Below are 27223 nucleotides of genomic sequence, written 5' to 3'. Positions count from 1 at the left end.
CAATTTCTATCAAAACTACAAAAAATTGTGTTGCTTTGAGAATTACAAAACATATAATGATATATTTTTCCCATAATCCCATAAAAATGTCACAAATCGAATGAAGTCACAGACATCTCTAAAAATCACCACATAAAATTCACACCATGATGATTCGCATAACAATACATTTGTTTTGTATGGCCTCACCTATTATAGTATGCATACTCAAAGGCCGCAATGGGGCATCATAAAAACTAACTGTCTTTTAGGAGTATATGTTGTTATTAGATATGTACTACATAGAATAATCGACATGTAGACGACAAAACGAACACAACATGGTTACACGGCTGTAACACTGGAAGGCTTACTTAGATACAAAGTTTCGTATTATTAATTTTGAAATCTTCAGTTATGTTGGTGTGCTCTGGACGGAAGTGCGCATTTCATGGCGGCCGCGCAAAGACGGCACCGGCTAGACAGCCTGGCAGGAAGAATTTATCTGAAACTGCCCGGCGACTGACCCGAACTGGTTGGTCTCGTCAGTCTAGTTTTTATCGGCCGACGAGACCAATGACTCAGAAACCAAGTTTGCAGTTATCTGTCTGCACGGAGCGTAATCAGAATATTGAATCTGTTGTTAATGGCAACGATACGAATAGTGATAATTCAGAGACTAATTATCCAATACGTGTTGAGTGTGTTCGAAAACAGGATCCACGAGTGTCGTCGCTGGGATCACGTGGAATGACCAATCAGACGCTGACAACACAGCATTCACAGCCAACAATGGCGGCCGATACGCAGTCTGTACATCGAGAAGAAAGCAACATGTCCTCCATGACAGAACTTGTAGTGAGGGATTTACAAGATGCACTCAGTAAACTGTAAGTTGAAATGCACCCGCACTGCGCCCTCTGGTGTCAGAGTTATATTTTAATAATTTGCTGTTACATAATTTTCTTGGATATACTGTAAAATACGTTATTTTTGCTTGGAACTAATTTTGCTATTTTCGCTGAAAAAATGATTCAGTGAACATGAAATCCACCGAATATATCGTTTTTTTCTATATTTTTCAACTCATCAAAACTCATAAAAATAAACTCCATACAAAACAGCCTAAAAGTCTTTTCAGAGAAAATAAATAGCAGCTAAAATAAAGTATATACAGTATTTCTTGTAAAAGTTGCCAAAAAGTTGAAATATTGCCATTTTAACATTCATTGTGATAGTCCTTAATGTTTTTCCTGCCAAAAATATTTCTACAATATTTCGGAACTTTTTTTCAAATTTCATCATCAATTTTGTTGAACTGAACAGACAAAAAAAGTTATTATTTGTGAATATTGGTTTTCAAATTTGTTATGGAACTAGCCGATTTGTGTCTTATAAAAAATCTTTTGCCACTTCCCACAACATACTGTAAAACATGTTGAAAAAGCGACATGCAATTTTAGCAAATTGTGGTAAAATGACGTAATAGTGAAATGTTGATTGAGCGAATCTCTCTTGTCATTGTTGATTTCCTGTTTTCACAATACTTGTCTGTCACGCATCAAAACAAATACGCAGTTATCATCTCCATAAAAACAAAGAAAAACTGTCAAGTGTAATTTGATTTTGTTTGCAATCATAAAAAAACTGATTCAACAGCGATTTAAAAAGCCGGTATCGTTGCTGCGTTACATCCAGAATATTGACCTTTTATATTGGGACTCAAAAATTACTATTTACTACTAATTTCCGTAATAATATATTAGTATCACTTTTATTTATTTATTTTCATTGAAATAATGACCACAATGAGTACGTTTATTTTTTTGTGTTAATTTACTTTTCAATAATGTGTATTCATCATGTCAGTACGGTGGAGAAAAGAAGACGTTTGGCGGCCATTTTGAATTTATAATAAAGTCATTAGCGACATCTTGAATTAGCGAATCAGTTTTCCCTTTCAAATTTTGATCAAAATAAATTCCGTCATTTTTTCTTAGAAAAATGGCGCCCTCTTGTGTGGAGTTGGTTAAGGATTCCATATTATGATTATTCATGTAAAATACATTTACCTTTTTTTAGAAAAGTATTATGTATTTATATTAATGCATCTTGTGTTTATGTTTGTCATTACAGTAAAGATGAGAAGAAACGAGACAAAAAGGAATATGAAGAACAGTTGAAGTACCGGGTAAGTGTTTCTCCAAATCTTGAATAATTGACACTAATTAACATATTGTAAACCGAGGGTTTATGAGATAAGGGTAAGCAAGGGGTGTGATATAAGATGAAGATCTCGCGAGAATTGATGAAATCACATGAATTGTGAGATGATCACGAAATCCCAAGAGAAACCCACATTTCTAGAAATTTGATTGCAAATTAGTGAATCTAGGAAAGAACTGATCTGATATAAAAAACTGGAAAAATCATGCTCTGAAAAACTCAAAATGTCATCCTGCAATCTTTTAAACCCTCCATAAAAATACTTTTGAAAGTTACATGTGTAAATATGCTACGAATATATGCACAATATAAAAATAATATAAGGTTATTACGAGGTTACCTCAAAGTATGCACGAAGACAGAGGTTGATGCGGCAGAGTACTGTCTGAGTGCATACTTTGAGGTATCTTCATAATAACCTTCATAATTATTATACATCTTTTCCTACCAAGGATACATCATGGGAATGCTGAAATCTAAAATATTTAGAACAGAATCAGCGAACTTCTTTGTATGGAGTCCAGTCAAACCCTGGTGGCAGCCATGTTTGTTTTTATTATTAGAGGACACTTACACGCATAATCATTCCATATTTGGAATTCGCATTTCCTAATATGATAGGATGAAAATACCCCGTAAAATATCGCAAAATTACGGCACGCTGTAACTTATGGCGTTACGGTGACAGATGTATAATAATATTATAATTATAGCCATGTTTGAAATGTTTTTTAATTGTTTTTTTTTTAGTCATAATGCTGTTGTTATGATGGAGATGCAGGACATGATAACTGAACTACAACGTGAATTGAATGCAGCTGCCGCAACCGCCGGACGTTATGGTTCAAACTTACCAAGTCGTGAGCAGGATTCGGCCATTATGTTCACACGGTTGGACTGGGAACGTAACCAGCGTGCTCTTAAGAAAGGCGTGGCATCTGAGAAGGTACAGAGTGAGGTTTACAACAATGCAGTGGATGCGATGGAGCAGTACGTTGATTTGCCGTCACAACGATTAGTTCATCTCGTTAAAAAATATACGCACCATGTACAGATGAAACAAATAGAAGGTATGCGTAAATGAGATTATTATTGCCCATATTTGGGCTTTCAGTGACATCACAAATCTAGTTTAGGATTCATTTGACCAATACATGTCGTAAAAATATTATAATATGTTTAATTTTTGCTTATCATACCGGAGAAGTTAAACGGCCGTAGGGTATCATGTGTGATGTTGTCCTTAACCTTTTTACCTCCAGACTTTCTCGCTCAAATTTTTCTGGACTTTTTCTTATATTCTTCAACATTTCTTGAAATGAACTTGAATTTTGGAGCCGACAGACAAATTCTTTTTTAAATTTTCAGTTATTACTCAAAAAAATTGCCTATTTCACCTCCAGACTTTCTCACCCGAATTTTTCGGCACTTTTTCTTATATTCTTCAACATTTCTTGAAATGAACTTGGATTTTGGAGCCGACAGACAAAATTTGATTCAATTTTCAGTTCTTACTCAAAAAATTGTCTATTTTTGTCCCAATCTTCTGAAGGAAAGTGCAGACTATAAATACGACTATTTTATGAATTTTGATGAAAAGAGGGAATTGGTGTTGAAAAAGTTAGCTTGTGGCCTACCATGTTGTGTTTTAGCATATATCACTAATGTATCCAACACACCACACCGTTTAGCAACAGAGGGCTTCTGTAACTTATTGGTGTATTTACAAACACCGTTCACTGTGCATCAATATTGTTTCAATCAGTGATAAATAAAAATATTTACTTTTTAGACATTTTCTAAATTCTAAATGATAAACAACTTATTTCTTCTAATCTACGTCATTTTGATGGTACAGTAGAAATTTATCAATCACAAGTCATTGGAAATGTGAATTGAGTGTCATTCCTTTATGACACCTTACCCCCCGAACACCATGTCCTAGAAACAAAACACCATGGCCCTCGGACGGCATACTCTATGATGCCATATACCTCATGGACACCTTGCCCTGGTATGTCATATTTCCCAGGAATGTCATTCCCAAGATGTCATGCTTGTTTTAACTTTGTAATATCAGTAATCGTCAATATTTTTGTTCCGTTTTTTTTTCTTCCAGAGGGCGTACGTCAGAGTCAGAACTTAGATGACGATGTGTTTAATTTATTGGACAAAATGGAGGCATTACAAAACACAGTAAGTGGTAAAAGTTGTAAAACATATTAAACTGACATTCCTCAATCCCTGGGATTGCAGCATGGAATTATGGGAATACAAGTTCAAAGTTCATTAATTCATTAGATGTATTTACTATGAAATGAAGGTCATTACAGTTTAAATTTATTTACTGTTACTGAAAACTATCGTAATCTGAATTGAACAACAACACATTTAAAGGGCAACATGTTTTGCTGAATGTCGAAAAGGCCGGTGGTCGTCGTGCCACGTCCTGTTCGATATGGGACTCAAAGCGACGTATACAACACGTGTAAAATACATTGTATGTTTACATGAAATTCGAACGTGCACTGGGCGACGACCACCGCGCTTTAACCTTTTAAAAGCATTGGTCAACTTTTGTCATAGAATGGATCAAAATCGGCAGACGATGGGAAATAATATGTACAAATAGCTCAAAATTAAAACATAAATTAAGGCAGGGAAAAAAAATCCTCTGTTTCTTGTTTCATGGAAATTTTAAAATGAGGTGGCAAGACATTTTCTTTTTTCTTTTTGATTACTGAGCTAAAATGGGGAAATTTGTGTCAAGTGCGAGTACAAGCGCATTTTGGAATGTTTTAGAAGGAAAAAAAACGTCTGAGGCGCATAGTTCAAAATGATGTGCACAGAAACGAGAAACAGAGATATTTTTTTTTTCTCAACCTTACAAAAAAATACAAAAATAATTGAAAATGTCTTTAATCCCTATCTATTGGTACTGCATTACATATTTTCGATTTGTCTATTTAACTTTTTGTTGTTAAAATCTACACATATACAATGTATATTTGTAACTGTGGCATGCAATATCTGCTGTAATATTTGTAGTCCTGCTATCTAATTTGGGACGTAAAAACCAATAAAAACAACTGTACCAGAACTTGTTGAGAGCCGTTGACAGCAACACTTGAAAAGAAACAATATTTTTTTACACAGGCCTTTCAATGTCCATTATTCTTACTGCTAGATATATTGTTGATTTAAAAAATGAAAATGAAATAACAATAACAAAATTATATGTCCCTGAAAATATGATAAAAATTTTTGGTGCATAAATATTGCCTTTTCTTAATCTGACCGCCATTTTGTTTTCACCAGAGAGCACAGCGATGGAACAACAGAATGGATGAAATGGGAGAAGAAAGATTACGACTAGCGCACATACTTATGGATACGCTCTCAATGATAGAGGAAGAATCTGGAATATTTCTAATCAAACCTATTTATTCATGGAAAGGAAAGTAAGTTGACTTTTCCTCACTTTATTTTAGCTCCACTGTTGACTTTGTCGAGCGGAGCTTATCATATGAGTGATTGTCCCTCGTTGTCCATGACAATGTTTTACTTTTTCAACTTCTTCTTGAAAACTACAAGCCTGAATGCTTTGATACTTGGTGTATATGTACCTTGGGTAGACCTCTCTCAGATTTGTTCGTTTCATGATGATATCTTCAATTTTCTAATTTTGGTGAATATTTTTGGTAAAAAGTGATATTTTCAACTTCTTTTAAAAAACACAAGTCTGATTGATTTTATATTACATATATAGGTACTACATGTGGACTTCTTTCAGATTTGTTAATTTTGTGGTGATATCTTCAATTATTATTTTTGTAATTTTTGGTAAAAAGTGATATTTTTGAATTCTTGTTGAAAACAGCAAGCTGGTTGCTTTGATACTATACATATTGTTCATTTTCTAATGTTCTTTAATTGAAATGTGCATTGCTAACAGCGGAGCTATCTCAGCTGACAGGCTGCTTGTTATTATTATGTAAACAGTGATTATAGCGTTTAGGAGCATTTGTCGTATTGCTGTGTCTAGTGCCCTCTAGAGTTACATAATTTGCTGTTTCACAATATTCTTGGATAAACTGTAAAATACTTTATTTTCGCTCTTTTTGGTGAATGAGTTATTCAGTAAAAATAAAATCCAGAGAATATACCTTTTTTCTATATTTTACATTCAACTCATCAAAAATCAGTGAAATTAATTTTCATACAAAACACCCATAAAAATATTTTAGCAAAAATTAATTCCAGCTAAAATATTTTATAGTAATCATAAAGGGCTGTTTAGCGTATGAAAGATTCAATTTCAATTCAATTTTTGCTGAAAAGACTTTTTGGGTGTTATGTATGGAGTTTGTTTTCACTGATTTTTTTTCCACAAATTTAAAAGAACAGCAAAAAATGACATATCTAGATGCCTTGTTGAAAATTTAATGAGTGGAAAAAAAGAATCAGATCTATCGTCACTGTTTTGAATTGATATATTCTGTCGTTCAATATTTACAGTGCTCGCTTTGATCGTTGTCACTGCAAGTTAAGATTTGAAAGAATTACGTGATTTTCATTTTTGTTTTATTTTCAGGGGTTATCTTTCCAAGTATACTGGTAAAATAAGTAACAATTACAGACCCCCTAAAATGATTAGTAGGACAATGACCCCACTACGTGAGGGCACACCTATGAATACGGTACCAGCACCAACGCCAGCGTCTATCCATGCTAGCAAGTCTACTCAGAGACCATCCACTCGGGTATGAAGATGTTTTTCTTTAATTTTTGCAAACTTTTATGATATTATGGTAAATTATTTTTTTAAAAAGTTTTTTTTAAGCTTATAACCTTGATTTGTCTTTCTGCATTTTTGTGGTTGCTGAAGTTTTAAAAAATATCTCAGTTTTAATAAAATATTTCAGTTTTAAAAAATTACTCAAGTTTAAAAAAAAATGCTCCTATTTTAAAAAAAAAATACCTCTCATCAAGTTAATTACCGGTAGTCAGTAAAGCACATGTGAAATAAAATTTCAATTTTTCACTTTGAGCTTGCCAACAAATTTCACAGGCAAAAAGTTAAATACTGTGGAATACTTTATTTTCGCTGGAATTTATTTTCGCTGAAAAGGCTTTTTGGGCGTTTTGCTTGGAATTTATTTACACTGATTTTTGATGAGATTAATGTAAAATATAGGAAAAAATGTATATTCGCTGGATTTTATTTTCACGGAATCATCCCTTCAGCAAAAATAGCGAAAATAAATTCCAAATTGAGTTAATTACAATCAAGACACCTCTTGTACACCTTGTATTTTTTTCTAATAAAAATATTACCACTGAATCACTGATCACATGTGGTGTTGTTGCGTAATCTAATGTTTTATAAATGTTTTTGTTTCTCAGTGCTAATATCAAACCGTCCTACAGTGATGACAGACTAGTAAATGCCTCCAATACCAATCTCCGCTCGTACATGACAATCGCAAGACCATCAGCCAATCCGTCTCCTAATACCAAACCTAGAAGACCACACTCAACACCAGGTAAGTCAAGGGGAGAGTTGTCATTCCCTGGGAGTGCATTTTTACTCCACTTTTGCCAAATTAATTTAAAGCAGGAGAAAGGCGAATCGGAAAACTCCGATTTCCTTGTAACATTGCGCCCTCTGTAGTTGTGTTTTCACCAAGATTGAGATCTTTTTTGGGGTGTTTTGTATGGAATTTATTTTCACTGATTTTTGACAAGTTGATATAGGAAAAACGTATATTCGCTGGATTTTATTTTCACTGAATCACTCCTTCAGCGAAAATATCGAAAATTAATTCCAAGTGAAAATAAAGTATTCTACAGCAGTATAGAAAACAAACAATTACAAGTTGTTGTCACCATGGTTAAAGGGGCATATTTTTGTCAAAGAATTTTATTGTTTTTGGAGTCAAATGTATAATACCAGTTATGTCAATTACTTATTTTATTTTGGCATAGGTGGGGTAACAGAAGTGCAGACACCGCCATCCACGCTGTACCTACAACCGAGCAGTGCGGGTCACGGGAGTCGGTTGAGGAGTAAAAGCATGGAAGGCTTTGCCCAATCACAGCCCTTGCCTCCGATAAAAGTTCCATCACAAGAGGGCGGTCTTCGACGGCCCCATGCCAAGTCAAGTGCTAGCAGCGGACGGAGTAAGTCAGTCTCCATTGCTCCTTCCCTTATCGGTAAGTACAATGAATAATAACTATTTGAATACTCAGAATAATTTTTAACATCATAATTCTTCCTCCTTTCCTCCGCTGGTGTTGTGACTCTACAAATTTTATTTAATTGGCTATAGTTCTCGGTCAGAATTTTCAAAAAAAGTACATCTTGATTCAAAAATTTTGAAAAATTCTGAATAAAATTATGCATTTTGATTTTGTGAAATGAGAAGGAGGCTGACATTGTTGTTCTTCAAAGAATGAATTATACTATAAACAGTTATTAAAAAATTTGTTGCTAGAAATGTTCATAATTTAACATCTAAGTGTGTGGCAAGACGAAGACCTAAATAAAATGTTGAATTTACCAAAGTCACAATTCATAAAAATAACCCGCATAATGTTTATCATAATTTATAATAATTTATCATAATTGAAAAGAAAAAAAATATTTTGATCAGGATCAGTGGATGATTGGAAATTATGCTCATTAAGAAATTTTTGTTAAAATACATGAAAATACAGTTCCTGCAAATTGCGCCCTCTAGTGTTCTGTGATGTCAAAATGGTGAATATGCCTTTCATGCAGTGCCAATTTCGTTATCATTCACAAAATAAAACCTGCATATTTTTTAAAAAATTTAAATCAATACCTGTCATCAATGGGGAATTATGTCCGTTTGGTCCCAAATTAATGTGAAAAAGTACATAAAATGCAAAATGTTGCAACCAATTTTGACGGTCAATGGATAAATTTTCTCATCTTTGTTCTTTCTCATCAGAAACCCCAATTACACCGGTACATCAAGCATCATCACCAAACACTCCTCCTGGATCTTCCGTAGAACCGACACCGTTGCCAACGGATACACCAATAGGTCACATCACAAAGGTCGTTGCAAGGTCACCATCGCAGTCAACTACTCACAGTTTTACAGCGGTGGAAGCCAAATCATAAAACGTCTGCAATTTCTCTTCAATACTGTGAACTGCTTTAATTTCACACAAGAAAAATTTCGAGAATTACTGAAAATTTACAAATTTCGTAGATGTGAAAATTAAAGCCGTGGAGTTGTTACCTGCGCATGCGGCAAACGGCCATAGCGTGTTGTTGTTTACAACAAGCATCTTCCCATGAGCCTTTGCATTTTCCCATCGTTGCTTGGAACCGCACAAGCGCAGGTGACGATCCTCTCGCTTTAAGCTGTTAACAATGCAGTTGAAGTGCCATACTGTGTCATGTCTGGAATGGGTCACATGACAAATATGTGGTTTGTTTTATACAACATTCAAACTTGAGCTATGTAGCACTTTATTTTATTAACGTGCGAACATTTTGTTAACTTTTTCAGTGTTCACCAGAACAGACACTTTAATTAAAATGAGATCACAGATTTTTGACCTAAAATGCTTAATTTTTATTTCCAGCATTTCAATTTCTTTTTTGCAAAAATCTGAATGTGCTGAAATAAAACCAGGGAAGGTTAAACCAGATAATTTTTTATCTCTAGAAATTGTTTGCATCGATGATCCCTGGATGATTGTGAGAATTTTTTTTACTGAAAGTCACTTAGGGGGTCTTAAGTCCCTACAGTCAAATATTCATTGTGACTTAGGGGGTCTTAAGTTTCTCACTTTTTTGATGGTAACTTAAGGGGTCTAAAGCCCTTCAGTAAAATGTTCACTGTGGGTTAGGGAGTCTTAATTCCCCTCCATAAAATATTCACTTTCTCATTAAATTTTGTTTCTAGCAAGTAAATTCAGTTTAAATCTTAAAGAAAGTTAGTGACTGCCATGAGTGTTAACAGAGAATATCACTATTGGGCCATCCAAGCAAAACAATGAAGGAAATATAAACATTTATGTGTATCTGTTGGTATTGGAATTACCATCGAAAATCAAATCATCGAAAGTCAAAGTATTTTTCTTCCCTCTTCTTGAGTTGCTTTATTTTTGTTTCATTGTGTAAGAAATGTGTGAATTACAGTGACAATTTCTTTTTTTTTAAGTAAGTATTTTCTTGTTTTTCATTAACCCCCAATTAATTAGTTGGTTCGTCCCTTGCTAAAAGTTGGTTTGTTTCTATAGATACAAATGAAGCAGTCCTATGGATAAACCAGGGGGGGACCAATCAAGGTTGTGACACTGAATACTGCAAAGATTGATATATTTGGCATTGGATTTCTGGAGAATTCTAACCAATTTTGACCTCACCTTCTGGTGAGTCTGATGACAGTGTGCAAACAAGTTTTCCAATTGTTGCCTGTGATGGCAGTGATAGTAGTATGGTTCCAGCCTTCTCACCACTAAAGTGTGTCAATATAATTGGCTGCCTACCACTGGCACCTAACATTCAGACCAATCATAGAGCTGCTTGTTTTTCTACATGTTTTTATCAATGTATCAAAATTCTGCCTTATCTATATGCTACTTACAAGACTGTGTCTGATTGGCTACCCAGCCCCAACACCTTACAGTCAGATCAATCAGAGAGCAGCTTGTTTTTCGACAGGTTTTTTTTTTTTATTGTATCAAATTCAGCCTTGTATTTTTTCTCAACTCAACAAAAATCATTACTCTGATAACCTTTGACCTCAATAGTGACACTCATAATTTTTTGCTAAACCTGTTATTGCAGTTTTCTCTAAAATTTTGCACAAATCATGTAAATTGTAGCAAATTCTGTTCATTGCGTCCAAACAATGCTATTAAAGTTAAAATATACACTAAAGGTGGAAACAGTAATGTATATATTGTTTATATAATAATATTGTCATTTTTTTTACTCGCTAAATTATTAGTTGCGCTTCGAAAATATGCCGATTTCTTTTTAACATGAATTATACTTTCACTATATCGCGTTCTTCATCCGTCTGTCACTCCACTTCGGAGAGCCAAGCGGAGAAACAGACAGAGGAAGCTAGGATAATTAATTATGCTTTTAACAATTTTGATTTTGAATAACCAATTTCCTCTGCAAAAACCTACAGAATAAAAATAGATTTTAATTTAATAGTTATAATAGTAATAGTTTTGAATGTAAATTTGATCATTTTTAAGACCGTCCAATGTCGCAGCACCACCTAGTGGTGGAATTTATTTACCTTTTGTTTTTGAGTGTTATTTAATGGTATTATTGAAACTTTGTCATGTGAAACTTTTTATATTGTTTTATTTTTAATTAATTTTAATATCATGGCACTCTATAAATAAAAATCCTTTCTATCAATCTTCATTGTTGCATTTTCTTTTTCAATGGAAAAAAAAAATGTTTTTTAAAATGTAATTTATTATATACTCTCACTCCTGATGTAAGTGTCTGAAAAAAATGACACTCAGTAATCACCGCTAACTTGCGATCCGCAGTTACAACGCTGAAAACAAGTTGTAATATTAACCGGGTAATGTATTCAACTCTCTTAATTTATCTTTGGGTGCGAGATATAAATGAGTGCAGTAGACTGCAGACCTTTTTTCATAAGTCTGGCGCCCTCACAGTTTCATGTGGGAGAGTCCTTTCAGTTGAACTCTGTATTTGCTGCATGTATAGGCAAAGAAATTTAGCTGGAGACAAAATTTTGGTGAAGGATCGAAAACGTTCGTTTCCAAAGTTGCAAAAATTTGCTAGAGAGTCAGAGATGTTGGTTGAATTGCGAAAATTCAGAACAGTTGATTGCAAAGTTGAAAATATAAGCCAGGAAATCAAGAAAGTGAAAAGTCAAAAAATTTGCAAAACCCAACAAGAAAGTCAGCTTGAAAGCTGGGATGTTGAAAATATTGGTTTACAAAGTTACAGAAGTAAGGTAAAAAGTCAACAAAAATTGAATGTCAAATTACAAAGGTTTGCTGAAAGTAGAAAAATAGGACAGAAAATTGTCTTGGAAAGTTGCAAAAGTTAATTGGAAAGTTGAAAATGCTGGTTGCAAATTTGCCACAGTTAGATAGAATTAGAAACGGTTAGTTCGATCGCAAAATTGAAAATGTGGGTTGGGTTCACTCTGATCAAACTAACTTAATATGTGATATTGGAATGTGCCAAATTGTGTTCCCTAAAACACTGTGCAAGCATATTTTTTCCTTGGTGTCTAGCTTGAATTGATTTTAAATACCCCCCCCCCCCATGATTTTTAATGGTTCAATGGGGGGGGGGGGGGCTGGAGGCGCCCAAGCTTGCAAGGTCGTGTAAGCAATACAACCAAGGCTGAGGACAGCAAAAGCTGTATCCAGTCAATAAAAATTTTATTATATACCGGGGTACCTTATGGGTGTAATTACCATGGCATGACTTTAAACACATGATGCATTTTGTTGACATTTCAGTTGAACAAACATAGAATGTACACTTATACACTCATGTGACTGCACTCAAGTCACTGAGTAAACTCTCATTTTGTGCTTGAAACAGTCACATTAAGGTTGAACACTTAAATCAGTTTAAAGTAGAAGCCTATAAAATTATAAACGCAAATACCCAGAATTTATTCATTTTGCAATATAGTGTACCTACCAGTAAATATAAGAATATTTATAAAAAAAAAAAAAAGTCGCCAGCCTAATTTTCAAGAAAATATTGCGGCCATATTGTCAGTACATTTGTATTACAATGTATAATGTTTTTGCTATGGCTTCCTATGGCAGAGATATTATGCCATATCTCAGATTGTAGGCCAGTAGAAATCATATATTGTTAATGATTGGCCACTTTGTTGATCTAAATTAAATCTAGGTGTCAAAAAAACCTGTTTTCTTCAACATTGAGAAGTCATCAGCCTTATAGCATCACAGAAATACAGGTTAGGTTTCTGATAATGATACAATCACAACCTGTATACCATTTATTTCAAAAACTACTCCAGTAAAAATACAGCGGTAAAAAACAGAAATTTAATTGCACACGAGCAGAAGTTAAAAAAACACTGATTGGTCAATAACAACCATGTGCAAACGTAGATCGACCCTAATTAACATAATTTATGCATTACATTTGGATAACAGCTGTATTACTGTAATGTTGAATATAGCGATAAAAACCCAAAATTAATAACAATATTAATGTTCGTGACAAGCCTAATTTACAAGAAAATGATGGTTGTCTTTTAGTGCTGGCCATTTTGTCAGTATTTTGCCTTTTACCAAAGGTTCCTATGGCAGAGATGTTATGCCATATCTCAAATTGTAGGCCAGTAGAAATCATATATTGTGAATGATGGGCCATTTTGTTGACCTAAATTATTTCGAAAATCTGGGTTTTAAATCTGGGTGACAAAAAAAGCATGTTTCCTTCAACATTGAGTTTTATGGAGTCGTTCTAAAATAGCAATTATTATAAAATATAAGGAAAAGTTTCTCAAAATACATAACAGTAACACACAAATAATGCTATTTCATAGGAGCAAGGAACAATAGCTCGAGTGCATAATATTACATAATAAACCAATTCACATTGTCATGTGATTTATGACCAACTTTCTCAAAAATTAAGAGTTGGCTTCTACCTTTTCCAGTGTTTTGCTATTTTTCCAGTGGGGGGGGATTGTTGACAATGGGTGATTCATAGTAAGTAGACACAGCCCTAGGAGACGACGGTGGAATGCAGTGCTTTCTGCTTAACAAATACCTACATTTCAATTCTTTTAATTGAGCACGCATAATTAGATAATAAAATTTAAAATGTCAGTTCATTTCCTGGTCACTGACCTATGTTAGGAGAATGCGGTTGTTGCATCTTTCAATTTAAAAGTTTTGTGTCATATTTCTTTCAAACGAAATGACGGCCCAACATTTTGCCTATACCGTATTTGTTCCATTAGAAGCGCATTTTGCACTTGGATAAATAACCTTTTCACCACCAGACTTTCTCGTCCCAATTATTCTGCCTTTTTTTTTATATTCTTTAAATTTTCCTCGAAATGAATCCTAATTTTGGATCCAACAGACAAAATTTGAGTAAATTTTCAGTTTTTACTAAAACAAATTTGGCTATTTTTTGTCCCAATCTTCTGAAGGAAAGTGCAGACTACAAACAGGATTATTTTTGTGAATTTGTGATGAAAAAAAGAAACTGGTGGCAAAAAGATTAAAGTATGACTTATTTTGACCAAAGATATACTTCTGTCATTTCCATAAGTTTATGCTAATGGTTCAAATATGGTATTTTTTTGTAAAATTTTGGACATTTTTTGACATAATTTCCTCTTGGCTACAGCTCTTGATATATATTTTAGAAAAAATGTGAAAACAATTTATGCAGGTTTTGTTTTGTGAATGAAGACAACAGTTGACATCGATGCTCAGTGGATTCATGTTATTTGGACACAGAGAAGTAAGAAGTGACTTTAGGGTAGTGTCAGGTTTTGGTGGTGGTGGGAGGTGGGGTCCAGGTCTTGTAAAAGTAAAATCAACGAATGTCCTACACCAGCCCTTAATTGATAAACAGGAGAAACCATTTTGACTATTAAATGAACAATTTAACGAGATTACAGTAGAAACTGATTGATTAGTTTAGAGTACATCCTGGAATGTGCAAACTTTTTATGAATATAAATTGTAATACTGTAAAATACTTTATTTTCTCTTTGAATTAATTTGCGCTATTTTCTCTGAAGGAATGATTCAGTGAAAATAAAATCCAGCAAGTATAACTTATATATTTTACATTCCACTCATTGAAAATCAGTGAAAATAAATTCCATACAAAACACCCCAAAATTAATTCCAGCTAAAATAATGTATTTCACAGTACCTCAGGTCACTTTCTTGACCTTTGAATGTCACATCCTGGTACATTCATTAGTATCAAAATCAAAAACGATTTTTTTTATTGATATTTCAGCAAAATTTCATGGACTTGATTTCTTTTTTGTCTACTTGAGTAAAATACTTCTGTTAGGAGCAAAAAAAAACATTAAAATGACCTACTGTGAAATACTTTATTTTGGCTGGAATTAATTTTCCCTGTAAAGACTTTATGGGTGTTTTGTATGGAATTTATTTTCACTGATTTTTGACAAGTTGAATATAAAGTATAGGAAAAAAGGTATAATGGCTGGATTTTATTTTCACTGAATCATTCCTTCAGCGAAAATAGCGAAAATTAATTCCAAGCGAAAATAAAGTATTTTACAGTAATTGTCCAAGTTTGTGATGATGTCATACTAACAAAAGCACCAGGATGTGTGACCTTTAGGGGGTCATGAAAGTATGCACGAAGACAGTACAGTGAGAGTATCCACCGACGCGCAGCAGAGGTTGATGCAGTGGCGTACTGTGCGAGTGCGTTTATGTTTACCCAATCAAACTTTTACAAGTTTTGTGTGACGCCATTGATCAGAGCAGGTTCCAATTATGGAATAAACTCCTTAACACAGATCACTGTACAGCCTTACATGCTACAACCTTTTCACCACCAGTTCTCTCTTTATCTCACAAATTGACAAAATAGTCCCGTTTGTCTGCACTATCTTTCAAAAGATTTGGACAAAAATACCAAATCTTTTGAGTAAAAAATAATAATTGATTCAAATTTTGTCTTCTGGCTCCAAAATTAGGGCTCATTTCCAGAAGTATTACAGAATTTTAGAAAAAAGTACAGAATAATTTGGGCAAGAAAGTCTAGTGGTGAAAATGTTAAATCAATACACAGACAATATAATCCCGTTTATATATTCTGTTTATTTAAAAATCGTACTTCACACGTTACAGATAATACACTCACTAATAATCTGGAAATCTCAAACCAAATAGATTTGGAAGTCAGAACAATCATATAAGTTTACATAACATTAGGATAAAATAAAATACTAGTATCGAAGAAAAAAAAATAAACGCAAATGAATATATATCATCCTACTGTAAACTGCTTTATTTTCACGAGCGAAAAATTTTCATGAATTCAGAGTACGTGAAAATCATAAAATTTGTAGCAATGACAATTTCTTTTGGGTCCTGTGACCTGAGTGCTATGACTTTCGCATCATTTCGTTGTCACAAAAGACAAAATATCCGGTAAGCGTCAAAATTACAAGCAGTGAAACATAAGCAGTTTACAGTACACAGCGTTGGAACCAATGGCTTTACAGCGACTTAAAAGTGTATTTTTCATCATTTTTTTCAATTCATGTAATTACGAGGTAAAATGACCTTTGTGTTATCAAGTACATACATTGTGAACATAGTTTAAAAGCATGAAAATGAATTAAAAAAAAAACAAAAACATTTCAAGTTATTGGCATGCCATTATTACAACTATAATCTATGTGACCTGATACCAAATGTGCGTTCAATGAAGACACATTTTGTGAGCGCTTCATACAATTTTTGACCAAACGTTTCGTCATTTGCGAAAGTTGTGTTATGACTCACCAACATACCAAAATGGCGGAAAGGTTTACTCATCTGGTATTAAAACAAAGGTCAGTTTGGCTTATATGACTTTCGGACACTTCAAAGAAATGCAAACTCATACGAAACTATTTTTCGCACAAGAATAATTTTTTATAAAGCAAGTCAATTCAAACACAGTCAGCTGGCATGCAAGTGATAATCAAATAAATGTGACTAATCCCTCGGTAGATATTTACTATATGGGGGCAGCCATCTTGAATATGGTTTAAAAACCAATTCAGTCAAATAACAGATTTGTCAGATTCCTACAGAGAAAAAATACAAAACTTTCACACCCAAATGATCATATATAATTTTAAGCCCATATTTTTGTTTTTTTGGCGTGTAAAATCCCATGCATATGAACACCAGATTACACGAAGAACACTTTCCTGGGGTATTTGAAACCAAAATTATCATTTAAGACTAATTATTTTGTCACTAATTAGCTTCTTACCATTGACAGATAATTTTGGTTTCAAATAACCCAGGAAAGTGTTCCAGGTTTTTATGTCATTTTGTGTTCATATACAAAAGAATTTTTCAAACAAAAACAATGAATTCAGATGAATTTGTTGGCTTAATATTAATTACCCCAACAGATCATTTGATTGTGAATGCTTGGTATTTTTTTCCCTGATTTGTAGGAATCTGAAAACCTTGTTGTGCTTTCTTTAGTTTCAAGACATACTCAAGATGGCTGCCCCATATAGTAATATTGGTAAATTGATTGCATTTATTTTATTATCACTTGTACGCCAGCTGACTGTGTATTCAAAGTTACACACTGTAATTATTCATAAAGTGCTATTAGGGTCTTGGGACTATTTAAGTATCACTATATTCAGTCTGAATTTGTATAAATCCTAAGAAATATCGCCGTCAATTGTCAGCATGTCTAAATGCTAGCCATCAATTAGGATACCCATTTTTGTATTCTAAGAGACACAATACATGTGAATTCACAAAGATTTGATTCTGATCTGAATTACTACCATCAGCAGTAATTCAAATCCTTGTTTTTTTTCTACATTTGAATTCACAAAGATTTGATTCTGATCTGAATTACTACCATCAACAGTAATTCAAATCCTTGTTTTTTTTCTACATTTGAATTCACAAAGATTTGATTCTGATCTGAATTACTACCATCAACAGTAATTCAAATCCTTGTTTTTTTCTACATGTGAATTCACAAAGATTTGATTCTGTTTTGAATTACTGCCATCAGCAGTAATTCAGATATTTATTTTTTCTACATGTGAATTCACAAAGATTTGATTCTGATCTGAATTACTGCCATCAACAGTAATTCAGATATTTGTTTTTTCTACATGTGAATTCACAAAGATTTGATTCTGATCTGAATTACTGCCATCAGCAGTAAGTCAGATATTTGTCTTTTCTACATGTGAATTCACAAAGATTTGATTCTGATTTGAATTACTGCCACCAGTAGTAATTCAGATGTTTTCTTTTTTCTACATGTGAATTCAAAGATTTGATTCTGATCTGAATTACTACCATCAACAGTAATTCAAATCCTTGTTTTTTTTTCTACATTTGAATTCACAAAGATTTGATTCTGATCTGAATTACTACCATCAACAGTAATTCAAATCCTTGTTTTTTTCTACATTTGAATTCACAAAGATTTGATTCTGATCTGAATTACTACCATCAACAGTAATTCAAATCCTTGTTTTTTTCTACATGTGAATTCACAAAGATTTGATTCTGTTTTGAATTACTGCCATCAGCAGTAATTCAGATATTTATTTTTTCTACATGTGAATTCACAAAGATTTGATTCTGATCTGAATTACTGCCATCAACAGTAATTCAGATATTTGTTTTTTCTACATGTGAATTCACAAAGATTTGATTCTGATCTGAATTACTGCCATCAGCAGTAAGTCAGATATTTGTCTTTTCTACATGTGAATTCACAAAGATTTGATTCTGATTTGAATTACTGCCACCAGTAGTAATTCAGATGTTTTCTTTTTTTTACATGTGAATTCAAAGATTTGATTCTGATCTGAATTACTACCATCAACAGTAATTCAAATCCTTGTTTTTTTCTACATGTGAATTTACAAAGATTTGATTCTGATTTGAATTACTGCCATCAACAGTAATTCAAATCCTTGTTTTTTTTTTACATGTGAATTCACAAAGATTTGATTCTGATTTGAATTACTGCCATCAACAGTAATTCAGATATTTGTTTTCTTTTTCCTACATACGAGTTCACAAAGATTTGATTCTGATTTGAATTACTTTCACCAGCAGTAATTCAAATCCTTCTTTTCTTTTCTCTGGAAATGCTCATAAATTCAGACTATCCCATACTTCACATAATAGTCCAAAGAACCCAATAAGTGCAACTTTAAAACAACAAAGTCAAAATGACACTCATCTAATTTCATTCTTATGAAAGCCCGAAACTCATATAGGTAAATTTATATCAGCAAAATAGTTTACAATATTATTCGACACAGGTCTTCCCAGAATGCCACAGAACGTCATCAATAACGAAAAGGAATAACATTTTACAGGGAAACACTGAGTCATGTGCCATTGGATCCAAACATCAATTCTCACTTCAAATCACTAAAATTAAAATATATAAAATAACTCACCCTGACGATGTTACTCCACTACTCACTTGTAAATAGTATAATCATGTCTGAAGAAATAACTGGTCAAACCATTTGGGGAGAGGTGAGGTGGAGTGGGGTGAGGTGAGGTGCAAGAAAAAATAAACATAATTGTAAAACCATAATCCAAGTATTTATGAACATTACTGGAAAACAGAAAAAATATTATTTATTAGTTATAGATAATTTAATAAAAATCTAAAAGGATATGCAAATTTTGCGATTCAACGCATTCCCAAAAATTATGCATAAAACAAAGTATGTAGACAACAACGTATTCTCGGGGGCGGAGCTACATCATAGAATGTTCTACGTTTCTATCAAATGCACCACTGTACCATGTATTTCTATGGGCTCTGCACGAGCTGCTGTGGAACGCTGGTCGATGAAAATAGCTAACGTTGAGAAAACCGCACAAAACCGTCAAACTAGTGGGGGCGCTCCATGGCGACTACCTAGCTCAGTGATAAAAGACTGTGAAGGAGAACGGCAAAAGCATGGTGACTACCTAGCTTAGTGATAACAGACTGTGAAGGAGAATAGCAAAAGAAATAATTTATGTTGAGGTGAACATTTCACTAGAAATCACATTTTTTTAAAGTCTGCACGAAAAAAAAAAAATCGAGAAGAGAAAATAAGTTGCATGTCAAAAGCAAAAATCTAGAGTAAGCTGCGAAAACGAAAATTTTTTTCACGAGTCATCAAATTATATACGAGTTGGAAACGTTTCCAAAGTGAAGAAAATTTAAATTTAAAAAAAAATTAAATTTAAATTTTCTTCACTTTGATTTATTCTCGTTCAAAATGAGTCTGCACGTGGTCTTCAAACGCGTCCTGATCACAGGAGTCTTTTGGGAACTGTTTGTGACACATCGGACATACTCGTCCAAAGTGACTCTGTACGTGCTGCTCAAATGTATCAGAAGGACACGAAGGAGGAAAGAGAAGATTGCATTCTGGGCACCATCTAGCAGCCCTGTCAGCGGAAAATTCTTGCGCATCGTGGAATTCAGTAGCAACGTCATCTCTAAAAGATAATAAAGACAATAATTAATGGATCAGTCAGGTTTTCAAGACATCTTGGTGGCAACTAGATTTCTCAAGTTCATCTGATTTTTTTGAAATTTGAAACTTCACAATATTATACAAATAGCACTAACAACAATAAAATTTGCCGAAACTTATCAACACTCGTTCAAATGTTCAAAAGCCAAATTTTCCCCTAAACGTGGTAAGCTATGTCACCAACATTGCCATGTTCAACAGTGTTCTCCCCAAAGCGTTTTAGCGTAGCGGGGCCGCTACCCCATTATTTATGCCGCTACTCTGAGAGATTGCCCGCTACTCTGTGGCATTTCCTGTTACTCTTTCTTTTAGCTTGTTAATACACGTGCGAATCTGTTAGTCAGCGTCATCAGCGTCCGGTACTGTGAGCCAAATCAGGTGTGAATGGAAACATGTCAGTGCTTACGCAAAGACAATGGACTAATACAGCTTCGTACTTCGACAATAAACACTTTCGCCCTATTTAATTGGGGTAATAGCGAGTATTTTCTCAGTAGCATATTTGGATGGAAGAAGCAACGATGTCAGACAGCAGAAATATTACGTTGTGGTTCTGCGTAGAACGCCCTGCTGGGCCCCTGGTTGCTATGTCACATATGTGGAAAATTCAACTTAAAAACATCCAGAAATAGTTCTTTGGTATGGAATTCTATGCCATGTATAAATATTACGAAATATGCTATCGATAAACACGCACACTCGGAGATGCACAAGAAGGCCATGTCATTTAATAGAAGTGGGAAGCAAAGAAAATCACGGCGTTCTCAAAAGCTGCAGATCACTGGGCTTCAATGAAAGTCCGAAGAATCAACATTACATAGAAATCACACAGCAGCAGATTCATTTAATCTTCTACATAAATTTGTTAAAAAATAAAGACACATTTTCATCCATGCAAGCCTGTCATTATTGTTTTCTTTATCTTCAGACAAATGCTAATGATATGTAAATTATATGCAAATTAGCCGCCACTCTGATACATTTTTCTGGGGAAAACACTGGTTCAAGGTTTGGACGTTACATGTGAACACTTTTCAATGTTTTTCTTGGCTGCAGAAGCACTACAGAGCATGACAAAAATAGAAACCTGTCAATATAATTTCATGATTATAGTATAATTAATGTGCCAAACAATGGTAAACATGGTAAAAGCACACATGTACATGTACGTTGAAATTGACAACTCATTGCACGCTAACGTAGAAATCGACAACCCCCTGCACATGTTAAGGCTGTACAAGGGCAATGGGACGAAACCTTTTTAAAACGAATGAGAATTAGGATGAAAATAAATTGGGACGAATGTGTTTGGATGAATATAAATTGGGAAAAATTGACTGTGAATTCTCGGATATCCTCATAATAAACTGAAGCCAAACAAAATAAGAGAGGTCAGAAATACTTTTTTATAAAATTAGAAGTTTAGAACTGTTTCAGATTTACCAATTTTTTTACTCCACCACTTTTGTGTTTGGGTCTATGGCAGTAATATGTAAAAGTTTAATAACCACTTTTCTTATTTACGAAGTAAGTTACAAGTAAGATTTAAATCTCTAAGGATTACTAATGCATCTTACTGATGAGTTAGAAATTTGTACCTTTCTTCAGGAACGTGCCCGTCAACTTGTATTGTGACCGTTTCTTGTGGAGTCACAGCGTCGGGTTCATCATACACATCACTGTCACTCTGATCAGCTGCATCAGCAGCGGTACGTGTTTCGTTCTTGACAGCAGCTAGTTTGGCTTGTGGTAATACAGTCGAACGCATTGGTGGCAGTAAGGGAGCGGATGTCGCTGCAGCTCCAAAGCACTCTGGTAGCAAGTCTGGTGTTGTTGGTGGCACCATTGGCATCACGTAACCAGGGCGTGGGCGCAGTGGTGGGATTGGTGGTGGGATCGATCGGGGACTGTGCATATTGTAGTGGATTCCCCTAGTTACTACTTCGTGTTGTCTACGTAACTCTCTTGCTTCGTCAACATACGGGTTTATAAACATGTTTTCAAAAGGATTGGCTGCTGGGGCGTTGTTGTTATTGATGCTTTCTGGCATTCTCAGTGACATGTTAGAATTCTCAACCTGTTTTAGCAGACTCACATATGCTTCATCTTTGTCTTGTTTTTCTTTAATTTCTCTCTTCAATTCTTCTCTCAGAAGCATTGTCTCTTCCTGATGAAATACAAGAAATTAACAAAAATGTATTAATTAACAACAAAATAATTAAGCTGCACCATTCAGTCTCACCAGTCAGATCTGAGGGGTCATTGCCCTTATGACTTAGCTGTGTGGTGTGGATCAGCTTGAACGGGCTTTATGCTCTCTGTACATAATAAGTTTGGTTATTAAGCATACATGTCAGGTGGCCGAGGGGGAGACATGCTGTGACGTGAAGCTAGGTGATTAGGTGCTGTATATGAGCATCGGTTGGAGTCACATAGTATTAACCCTTCCATATAGATTATGTCATTAACTAATGCCACACATTGCTGTCTGGTGATATTTCAAGGGGAACCTGGAAAACCCACGGATTGTACCAATGAATTATGGGACACTATTGTTTATGTTGTTTACTATGTTAATCTATCTTTTGTTATCCATTGTAATTTTAATCCAGAAAGCAAATTTGGTGTGAGCTTAGGCTTAAATAGAGAAGCCCAAGATGTATATTGCTTTTTGGTCCAGATTGGTGTGTCCTCTGGGTCCAGATTGGTGTGTCCTCTGGGTCCAGAGTGGTGTGTCCTCTGGGTCTAGAGTGGTATATGTCCTCTGGGTCCAGAGTGGTGTGTCCTCTGGGTCCAGAGTGGTGTGTCCTCTGGGTGCAGAGTGGTGTGTCCTCTGGGTCCAGAGTGGTGTGTCCTCTGGGTCCAGAGTGGTGTGTCCTCTGGGTCCAGAGTGTTGTGTCCTCTGGGTCCAGAGTGGTGTGTCCTCTGGGTCCAGAGTGGTGTGTCCTATGGGTGCAGAGTGGTGTGTCCTCTGGGTCCAGAGTGGTGTGTCCTCTGGGTCCAGAGTGGTGTGTCCTCTGGGTCCAGAGTAGTGTGTCCTCTGTGTCCAGAGTGGTGTGTCCTCTGGGTCCAGAGTGGTGTGTCCTCTGGGTCCAGAGTGGTGTGTCCTCTGGGTCCAGAGTGGTGTGTCCTCTGGGTCCAGAGTGGTGTGTCCTCTGGGTCCAGAGTGGTGTGTCCTCTGGGTCCAGAGTGGTGTGTCCTCTGGGTCCAGAGTGGTGTGTCCTCTGGGTCCACAGTGGTGTGTCCTCTGGGTCCAGAGTGGTGTGTCCTCCGGGTCCAGAGTGGTGTGTCCTCCGTGTCCAGAGTGGTGTGTCTTCTGGGTCCAGAGTGGTGTGTCCTCTGGGTCCAGAGTGGTGTGTCCTCTGGGTCCAGAGTGGTGTGTCCTCTGGGTCCAGAGTGGTGTGTCCTCTGGGTGCAGAGTGGTGTGTCCTCTGGGTCCAGAGTGGTGTGTCCTCTGGGTCCAGAGTGGTGTGTCCTCTGGGTCCAGAGTGGTGTGTCCTCTGGGTCCAGAGTGGTGTGTCCTCTGGGTCCAGAGTGGTGTGTCCTATGGGTGCAGAGTGGTGTGTCCTCTGGGTCCAGAGTGGTGTGTCCTCTGGGTCCAGAGTGGTGTGTCCTCTGTGTCCAGACTGGTGTGTCCTCTGGGTCCAGAGTGGTGTGTCCTCTGGGTCCAGAGTGGTGTGTCCTCTGGGTCCAGAGTGGTGTGTCCTCCGGGTCCAGAGTGGTGTGTCCTCTGGGTCCAGAGTGGTGTGTCCTCTGGGTCCAGAGTGGTGTGTCCTATGGGTGCAGAGTGGTGTGTCCTATGGGTCCAGAGTGGTGTGTTCTCTGGGTCCAGAGTGGTGTGTCCTCTGGGTCCAGAGTGGTGTGTCCTCTGGGTCCAGAGTGGTGTGTCCTCTGGGTCCAGAGTGGTGTGTCCTCTGGGTCCAGAGTGGTGTGTCCTCTGGGTCCAGAGTGGTGTGTCCTCTGGGTCCAGAGTGGTGTGTCCTCCGGGTCCAGAGTGGTGTGTCCTCTGGGTCCAGAGTGGTGTGTCCTCTGGGTCCAGAGTGGTGTGTCCTCTGGGTCCAGAGTGGTGTGTCCTCTGGGTCCAGAGTGGTGTGTCCTCTGGGTCCAGAGTGGTGTGTCCTCTGGGTCCAGAGTGGTGTGTCCTCTGGGTCCAGAGTGGTGTGTCCTCTGGGTCCAGAGTGGTGTGTCCTCTGGGTCCAGAGTGGTGTGTCCTCCGGGTCCAGAGTGGTGTGTCCTCCGGGTCCAGAGTGGTGTGTCCTCCGTGTCCAGAGTGGTGTGTCTTCTGGGTCCAGAGTGGTGTGTCCTCTGGGTCCAGAGTGGTGTGTCCTCTGGGTCCAGAGTGGTGTGTCCTCTGGGTGCAGAGTGGTGTGTCCTCTGGGTGCAGAGTGGTGTGTCCTCTGGGTCCAGAGTGGTGTGTCCTCTGGGTCCAGAGTGGTGTGTCCTCTGGGTCCAGAGTGGTGTGTCCTCTGGGTCCAGAGTGGTGTGTCCTATGGGTGCAGAGTGGTGTGTCCTCTGGGTCCAGAGTGGTGTGTCCTCTGGGTCCAGAGTGGTGTGTCCTCTGTGTCCAGACTGGTGTGTCCTCTGGGTCCAGAGTGGTGTGTCCTCTGGGTCCAGAGTGGTGTGTCCTCTGGGTCCAGAGTGGTGTGTCCTCTGGGTCCAGAGTGGTGTGTCCTCTGGGTCCAGAGTGGTGTGTCCTCTGGGTCCAGAGTGGTGTGTCCTATGGGTGCAGAGTGGTGTGTCCTCTGGGTCCAGAGTGGTGTGTTCTCTGGGTCCAGAGTGGTGTGTCCTCTGGGTCCAGAGTGGTGTGTCCTCTGGGTCCAGAGTGGTGTGTCCTCTGGGTCCAGAGTGGTGTGTCCTCTGGGTGCAGAGTGGTGTGCGATGCAACTAATTATGCTAATTTCCATGATGCAACAGGTGATCTTACTAAAGGTTTTGAAAATGAAATTTGATAAAATGAAATTCACTTTATAAACAAAGAAAGCCTCAAAATAAGAAATCAGGTGCTACAACAGTTCAGTTTGTGATTTCAGAGGTCACAGCCACATAGAATCTTGAATTTGTCTTGAATACTGGATAATACTTTATTTTAGCTGGAATTATTTTTCGCTGAAAAGACTTTTTGGGTGTTTTGTATTGAATTTATTTTTACTGATTTTTGATGAGCTGAATGTAAAATAAAGGAAAAGATGTATATTCACTGGAATTTACTTTCGCTGAAAATTGCAAAAAAATTCCAAGCGAAAATAAAGTATCTTACAGTACTTCTCCCTTCAGCAGTCACCGAGGTAACCCAACTTGACTTTGGGGATTCCATTTTGACCAATGTCCTAACAAAATCAGTCCTATAGAGAATGCACTATAAGAACCCCAACCCGGTTGAATACTTGTGTCTTACCTCCTGTGCTTCATTTTGTCTCTTAGCCTCCTTAATTTTCTTTTTCAGTTCATTCAATTCCTTCTCAGCATCTGCAAATCGCTTCACCGAATCCTGGTATTTTCCATCCAATTCCAAGACTTTCATTTCTGTTTTTTCCATATTTGTCTTCTCACTCTGAAAATAAAATTATTCCATGTAAAACCGTGCACATTCTTCTTTCATAGTACTTTTTGGAGTCAGAAGTTGCCCATCAGAAACATTGAGGATGAAGAGGAGGGAGTAGGTAGATTTACTATGCAAAATGTGTTTCTTTCACTTTGTTTTGAACTGGATTTTTTTTTATGATGTTACTGTAATTTGTTGTTGGTACTTTTATCCAACGAGTTGTATTTTCTTTTTATAAATATTGTTTTTTTTTGTAATATTGGGAAAATATAGTAGTGACGTAGCATTACCATGAGGACACACGTTAACATGTGCGAATGAGACGAGTATTGGATGTATATAGCGGACACACTAGCATCATCATCCGAATCGTGCGGTTAGGTTTGGTAAACATGCTCTCCATGTGGCAATGGCCGAATAAATGAACCTTGGCTGGTGAAGATGCACTAGCATTAAACTGCACCACAATTGTACATTGCTTGATAATATAACCAAGTTAAAGTTATCACAATGCAAACCTGAAATTCATAAACCGAGAGGGTCATCACCTGCGTACACGCAAGAATTGAGTCGCAAGCAATGATAACAACACACGCTAAAAACGCAAAGGCTCATGGGTAGACGCTTGTTTGTAAACAATGACACGCTATGGCCATCTGACGCATGAGGAGGTGACGACTCCCTGGCTTTAATGATAAATCAAAGAAAGCTTAGAAAGAACTCCCGTGTGCTGAGAGTATTAAAGACACATTAAAAATTAATTCAAAATTACTTGTACATGAGATATTGATAGAAAAGCTGAAAACTAATTATGTACATCAGGTAACTAATATGAACAGAACAGAACAAAAAAATTATGAATTATTATGCTAATTAGAGAATTAATATGAACAAATTTTAACCCAAAATTAATCAGGCCTGTCTATTGTCCTAGAGCATTTATGTACCAAATTTTATTCAAATGTGATGATCAGTAATTGAGATATCAGTGTTAATTAATTATGTTAATTAGGAGATTAATAATTATAAATATTTACCAAAAACTAATTGGGTTTCTGCATAGTTCTCTTTAAAAGTTTCATTAAAATCCAATTTGTGGTTCTTTATATATCAGTGCAACATTATGCAAATTAGGTAATTAATATCCAATTAAAACTAATTAGGTCTCTGC

At 36.2% G+C, this 27223-nt stretch overlaps 1 protein-coding gene across 2 annotated transcripts; it reads left to right on the top strand.

The window, feature by feature from the left end:
• Nucleotides 1-792: 792 nt before the first annotated feature.
• Nucleotides 793-11630, top strand: LOC146729893 (uncharacterized). Of its 2 annotated transcripts, XM_085494638.1 has the most exons (7): nucleotides 793-869; nucleotides 2116-2170; nucleotides 2956-3275; nucleotides 4325-4401; nucleotides 5524-5666; nucleotides 6800-6968; nucleotides 7612-7734. In XM_085494638.1, exons 3-7 carry the CDS (start codon nucleotides 2972-2974, stop codon nucleotides 7615-7617), a joined length of 699 nt encoding a protein of 232 aa, XP_085350764.1. In that variant the 5' UTR covers nucleotides 793-869; nucleotides 2116-2170; nucleotides 2956-2971; the 3' UTR covers nucleotides 7618-7734. The 2 variants fall into 2 exon arrangements, with proteins under 2 accessions (XP_085350764.1, XP_085350765.1); XM_085494639.1 differs by lacking the exons at nucleotides 793-869; nucleotides 2116-2170; nucleotides 2956-3275; nucleotides 4325-4401; nucleotides 5524-5666 and adding exons at nucleotides 8194-8421; nucleotides 9183-11630 and having other exon boundaries at nucleotides 6806-6968; nucleotides 7612-7751.
• Nucleotides 11631-27223: the final 15593 nt, after the last annotated feature.

This window comes from Saccoglossus kowalevskii, chromosome 20, assembly GCF_978046115.1.
Source record: "Saccoglossus kowalevskii chromosome 20, keSacKowa6.1, whole genome shotgun sequence".
Lineage (NCBI taxonomy): Eukaryota > Metazoa > Hemichordata > Enteropneusta > Harrimaniidae > Saccoglossus > Saccoglossus kowalevskii.
Note: the sequence above shows the minus strand (reverse complement) of the source record. Positions and strands in the feature narration are given on the sequence as shown.